The following is a 6535-nucleotide window of genomic DNA, read 5'->3' on the forward strand; positions in this document are numbered from 1 at the left end:
TGTCGTGCAAGTGTCTGTTTTCAAGCGAGACTGGTTTTCAAAATATCAGAAATATTTTGAAAAGCACGTTGTGAAATCCCTATTTGAAATGTGGTAGAACTTGTGTGTTATAATGAATAAACTGCGTTGGCTCTGGCGAATGAGTCATACAAATACAAAGTGCTAGTACAATATAGTATAGTAATGATGATCTATTGAGTAAGTAACAAGCAGAGTTGGTAGACCGGTGTCTCTACGATAAGAAATACGGTACTAACTGTACTGCCAAGAGAAGTTACATCAAAATACCTAGTCTCTGAATGCATGGACAATGCATTCAATTTGTCCAACATAGGCAGAGAACAATAAAGTAGAAAGGAGCTATCAGAGAAGGAATTAAATGTTCAATGTGTTTAACTACCAACATTTTCACGGGACGTTTGCGGGAACTTACTTGTGTGTGTTCTGATAACGAGGTTTCTTGCGTACGATATATTCCGATTGGAATTTCACACGTTGTAGAGCACAACTTCTGGTAAAGTCGACCGTAAGTTCTGATCCACATATCGTCTTTGGTGATCTTCATCTGAGAAAAGTAAACACAGAAGAATAACTTCAAGCCTGGTATAGTGAGTACAAAGACGGCCTCCAAAGCGGCATGTCACTTACCGAGGTGAGGAAGCCCGAGCCAGGAGCTTGGTCAACACCAAGCAGAAGGCGAACAAAGGTGATCACGTAGTCTTTGACGAAAGCCTGATACAGCAAAGTATCGAGCATGGAGGCGGAGAAGACTGTCCCCGCAGCGAACGGTAGTCGGAACATGTATGATATGTGTGATCCCCGCTCCTTCTCGCGCTGCGAGTAGCAACACGGTAAATTGTTAGCAGGTGATTGACCTGAGCTGCCTTCGGTCTAAAATCAACGTAAAAAAGTTTTATACATTTTCTATAAAGTTTTACTTTTGTCAAGAAAATTGCTACGATGAGTAGACCGAACTGCACAGACGCTGATATGAAAAAGAAAAGAAAGCGAAGCAATTGGACCCTTTAGTGTACAAAAAAGTCTTTCGAAAAAGTAATAAAGATGGCTGTCGACTGCATCTGAAATCTAACGGGTGAACGCGGGCAGCATGACAAGAGCGAGTTGGGTAGTGAACCACAGCCCAGAAAGACGTTATAGCTCTCCTATATTCGCTGATACCGGGTCAAATTATCTACCACATTATAGCGGCCAAAATCTTGCTCTAGAAAAGGCTAAATAAAACTCTTTGTACATAACACTACAACAAGCCGACAAAACAGCACACTGAATTACAAAAAGAATTATCCTAGCATCAAACGATTCTATATGCTATTTATTAAAAGCATGCGAAATACAGTAAATACGCGACAATTGATTTAAAGGTAAAACTTTTTATGGGGTAATTGAATTTGTTATTTCTAGTATTAGATAAGATTTGCCGATCATTTCATCCAGACTGGTTCGACCTACGTTGTGTTTTTGATACCTCGGTCACGGTGATTGTGGCGTTTCTGGATAGCTATTAATATATAGAGGAACAATGAACGTTTTTTAAAAACTTCGAGACAAACATCCATTAAATAAGTAACGCATATGGCATGCATCACTACCCAACGTCTAATGAAAATGCAAATGCAATTGTGAGGCCAATGAGCCACATTAAAAAAATGTGGATGTGTTGAACGGAAAATATCACGCAAGTCCACGACGAATTTGTTACGGGGCAGTGGTTCCCGCTGAAAGCGGATATCCCGCGTGGCTTTCTACTCTAAAGTGAGTCTGTACAGTCCGCAGCAAAAGGAAGTTGGAGAGTGAAAGTCAGTTAATTCTAGTCCAGCCTAAGTTTGATTCATTCAAATATTACTTTACGGCGACAACGACGCCAGACACTACGGCAGAAGTGTGAAAACAAAAAAAAAGATACGCTAAGTACATACGTTTGATGCCTCACTGTGGCCTTCGCTCGAGCTCGCCGCGCTGAACGCGCCGAACAATCCCCTCCGCTTTTGGCTCGTGGCGCTCCCAAAATTCATTGGGGATATGTAATTCTTGAGTAAAGTGAAAGAATGGTGGATTTCACAACTCAATCCAAAATCAAGTGGCACGGTAAAACGACTTTCCCATCCCATTTTGCTGCAGACGCCTGGGGTCTTTGTCCATGTGTACCCAATCTAAAATGAATGTCCGAGAAAAACCTCGGCCGTTCGAATAGATACGACAAAGGGAAATAGGCATGCAACATGACATGTCCATGAACGCCAGCCAAACACAAAGAAAGCCGAATGGTGAAGAGTCATGACGTGGATGAAGGAGTAAAGCCGACGTCTCAAAACAACAACCCTTCTTTCACCCGTGGCTATAGAACGCTTCTAGGTGCAAGCGGCGCTTTGTCGCACACACGTTATTGTCCCTGAATCTACACAGTTTCGAACACGTATCCGTTAGTTCGACCAGAGTAGATCTAATGCCCCAAACAGAAATGCAGCGCCTAATTAAGCTATGTTAGTATCTACAGACAGACCGTGTCGGAACAACTCTTCCACCCACACCATGCACCCGCACCCGAGGGCGGAAAGCTCACCTTTTCCATCTTGGAGAGGTGCAGGGCGTACTTGTCCTGCGCGCGGAACTGCATAAACCTCATGTTGGACGACTGCGAAAGCTCCGTGATGCTCTTGATGCTCGGGAAGTACTTGAACATGGTCTGCACCGCCACAATGGTGTTGCAGTCAGCCAGCGTGTCCTCCTCGGCCGAGTTGGACAGCTCCTTGTTGACCACCACGACGTTCTCGGCCAGCGTGATTCCCGCGCGCAACAGGTCGTCCGTGCTGCAGACAAGTAATGCCGTTAAGCGGGCGTCTGCGGAGGACGGGGTGGACGCGTGGGGTACTTCACGCTAAATTCAAGCGACCACCAGTTTTCCTACTTTATCCCTTTTCCCTCTGATTTTTTTTTCGTTTCCCCTGATTTGTTTTAGAGGGTGTACACTTTTTTTTTGTGAGTGAAGGACCCCCGGGTGCACCTGCAGCACCTACCAGTCGATGGAGCCGAGCATCCAGTACACTAGGGGGAAGTAGGCGAGCGCGTCCAGGAATACGAGGTCCGGCCGCCTCTCCAGCAGCAGGATGATGGGGTGCAGCGAGTTTTTCGAGCGGAAATGCGCGCGCAGCGGGATAATGAAGTTGTAAATACCGTTGGACGCGTAGTCCGCCGCCAGTATTATGGTCTTGTTTTGCCAGTTGTACTCGCGCGCGTTCCGGTAAGAGCAGTGCTCGCAAACCTGTCGGGAAAATAAATGACAAATTACTCAGCCTAGTCCCCAATAAAATCAGAACGGGGACCTCAGCGATGGAGGTTACAACGAACCTGAGCGAGTTGCAGGCAGCATAGAGGTTTCTTTTCTTTGAGCAGGTAACACAGCGTCGGGGTCACGCCGATATATGGGGACACGGGAGGGAAGCCCTTGACAATCCTGCAAAACGAAAACAGCGTGTGAGGTGGGGTGGGTGCAAAAGAGAAAAATGGGTTCTAAATAGTTCAATAACTTTACACAACAGAGCCCTCTTAAAACAAATAGGAACTGGCAAATTGATTTTTTCATCTTTGAGCACTTGTTTCGGGCTTAATAAAACAAAAGCAATATTCTACACGAACACGTTTTTATTTTATGTTAGTTCTATCATAATGTCTAGCAATTGTAAACCCCTAACTAGTCTCTTCCGAAAGAATAAGCAAAGTAGATAGATTAAACGCATTTCCCAGTGAGAAAGCAAACGTTAAGAGCCATAGAAAAGGTACAACGGGAGTACCAAGTTAAGCGTTTTGGATTTTGAGAAGAAAAAAGAAGGAAAAGAAAGAACAAAGTTATGTAGCGCACTAACATCAATTATTGAAAAAGAGTAATAACTTTTGTTCTAGAGAGGCAACTAACTACTCATGCTGCACAGGAAGAAAGAAATAGGAGGAGGAAAGGATAGACTTACCCGGACACTTCAATTTGCCAGGCAGATTTAGAGCAATGGACATCTTCCACTGTGCTAGAGCTTGATACCAATCTGAAGGCATACGGAGGGGCATACTAGACAGTGCAAGGACCAATGCAAGGTATTGCATCATTGCTAAAGGCATTCCGTCTACAGAACTCAGTCTGCTTACAAGAAGCAGCTATTTTCAGCCTCAAGATTTTGAGTGACGTCTCAAATCAATAACTCGAGAAGACATTATGAGGCAAGATCAACGGTAGAAGAGACGACTTTCAACAAAGTCAACGGGGCAAAGTCAGCGTTTAGAAGAGTCAGATTAATCAATACTGAGCTTAAGATCCGTTCCAAAATTACGGGAATCATTCTAAGGTATAATTAATAAGAAAGGAAAAAAAGGCGAAATGTGACGATAGAAATATGACTGAAAGCGAAGCGGTAATGTTCGGTGCAGGGGTGTAGTGCTTTTCAGAATTTTCGGAGAATAAGAATTGCAATCAAACCGCAGACAACATTCAAAGCAGGTGGGGCCGTCTTATGTACAAAATTGATTTACGGGAAAGTGATGCTCTATGTCACCCCAAACATACTGGGTGGAACAGGTGACATGATGCAGAGCAGAGCGGTCCATGATGTCCGCGAGGGATGAGATGTAAGGAGCGATTGGTGACAATGGTGAATAGAGAAAGAATATAACGGGAACATAATCAGACACTCACGCAATTTTTTCTGACGGCGATCTCCACGGCACATCGTCGTCCACCTCGTCCTCGCTCTCGTCACCCTCCTCCTCTGCGGTGTCCGTAGAGATGTTGAGCGCCGAGCTCGTGAACATGTCTGGCACGGGGAGTATGCTCGGTCTCCGGCTTCCTGAAACAAAACAGCAATGACATTCTCCCTCGATTTACTGTCAACCAAGCTGCTACGCAGGAAGCATCAACAGTGACCAACCTCTTCGCTGGTTGAGGATCTCCGGGCTAAGCAGGTTGGGGTTCTCGCCTGGACGGGGCACGTCCAGATGGTTCCCCGTGGGGGTCGCCTCCGGGGCGGCAGGGGAGGGGGGCGCAGCGCGCACATCAGTCTCAATGGGTACTGGAATCCAACGCACGGGAGCATGATTTAAGGTGTGGAACAAAATGAGGCGAAAAGTGTGAATGCTGAAGTAACGAACCTGTACAGTCTTTTGGCTTGTCTTTGTGAGTCGAACCACTGTCCTGTGCAGGCTGCTGGTTCGCCACCACAAAGGCTGAGTTCTCCTCCTTGGTGATGCTCATGTAGTAGCACGTGTCCGTGGCCTTCATGATGTGCCTTGGTCCCGGGTTCAGCAGGATCGTCTCCTCGTAGAACTCGGGCAGCTCGGCCGGCCGAACCGCCACAAGCGCCACGCCGTACCTGTGCGCACAACCGAACGCATTGTTTCAAAGCCGGTCTGCAAAAACACTTGCGGCCCTCCCACAGCGCTGCACACTGACGCGCAACTCATTGTTCCACGGACGCAAATGAATAAGGTGAAGTTGAGCTGGCCCCCCAGCGGCGCGCCAAAGAATACTCTGCACCTCCTCATAAATACGATGGTCCGAGCATCGCAGCGTCCCGAAGTTGGCAGAAGTTGGCCGTCCTGACGGGACGAGCGCGCACCTCCGAACTAAACTGCGAACTTTGAGTGGCAGAGTGCCCCCCTGGCCTCCTGCCCCATCCCCTCTCGCCTGATGGCGACCTCTTTGTTAATCCAACTACAAGGAGCTGGGCCCGTCGGGCGTATGGCCTAGCCTCTAGACGTCCTGTTGCAAAGCAATATACTCACTTTCTGTGCGAGTGAAAACTGGCGTAGGTGAAGCTCTTGCCCTCGTACTCGCCAAAGAACCGGCTGTCCTGCAGCACGATGTGGTAGATCTCGTTGCCCGAGCAGCGGCCGTACAGGCGGTGCCAGTCCTCGGGTGAGGTCTGGCCTTCCCTGGAGACAGGACACACGGCAGTCAGAGGGAGAGAAGCAGACATCCAGACGCGACACGACCAAATTGAGGTATTTGACATCATGTTGACGCGTCAAAGTAGCAGGTTTAATTTATCTTTACTTTCGTGTGATTGCGTGCCTATTTTGGTGTTGGGTGGACAGGACAAATATGCGTTTCACGGACGGACGGAAAAAAGGAGAGGGTAAGTTATATCCGCCGGCGTCACCGATGACTACTATCTGATTGGCAAGAAAGTTTGGCAGCCAGCGGGGTGCGCGCTGCAGACTGTGGGTCAAGAGTTGTGTCATCTCCCGTTTCCACACTCAACAATATTTCATTTGCGCGCGGGCAACTCTTCCGTCCGCGGGGCCGGGGCCTTCTGGTTCGCACCGCCGCCACCCCGTTTCACCGACGAGCGTCATCAGCAGCACAACTCTGACAGGACAGTGCGAGAACTCTCATGACAAAGGTGAAAGTGAAAATGTAGGCTTGGAGTGGGGGCTCGTCGTCGTGTAGTGAGTAGACCGTCCAGCCCGGTCCCGTCGGGCCACAGCAAAGGGGGACGACGATGGGCGGAAGCGGAGAGGGCAGGGAGGGGGG

The 6535-nt window shown here is 47.9% G+C and overlaps 2 protein-coding genes across 4 annotated transcripts in view; both read right to left on the reverse strand.

Annotated features, from left to right (window-relative positions):
- LOC113210146 (potassium channel subfamily T member 2) overlaps nucleotides 1–5998 on the reverse strand; it is a 30935-nt gene extending 24937 nt beyond the window's left edge. Inside the window, 10 exon segments of the mRNA XM_052271874.1 lie at nucleotides 434–565; nucleotides 649–834; nucleotides 2582–2828; nucleotides 3036–3280; nucleotides 3367–3472; nucleotides 3984–4055; nucleotides 4700–4850; nucleotides 4932–5094; nucleotides 5096–5372; nucleotides 5785–5998. Of these exon segments, the coding sequence (XP_052127834.1) occupies nucleotides 434–565; nucleotides 649–834; nucleotides 2582–2828; nucleotides 3036–3280; nucleotides 3367–3472; nucleotides 3984–4055; nucleotides 4700–4850; nucleotides 4932–5094; nucleotides 5096–5372; nucleotides 5785–5978 (1773 nt within the window). The 5' untranslated portion in view covers nucleotides 5979–5998.
- The window catches only part of LOC127750359 (potassium channel subfamily T member 1-like), a 162524-nt gene that overhangs the window by 8372 nt on the left and 147617 nt on the right, over nucleotides 1–6535 (reverse strand). The gene's annotated exons all lie outside the window — the stretch shown is intronic.

The sequence above is a fragment of the Frankliniella occidentalis genome, unplaced genomic scaffold (assembly GCF_000697945.3).
Source record: "Frankliniella occidentalis isolate FOCC.00 unplaced genomic scaffold, Focc_3.1 Scaffold177, whole genome shotgun sequence".
Classification (NCBI taxonomy): domain Eukaryota; kingdom Metazoa; phylum Arthropoda; class Insecta; order Thysanoptera; family Thripidae; genus Frankliniella; species Frankliniella occidentalis.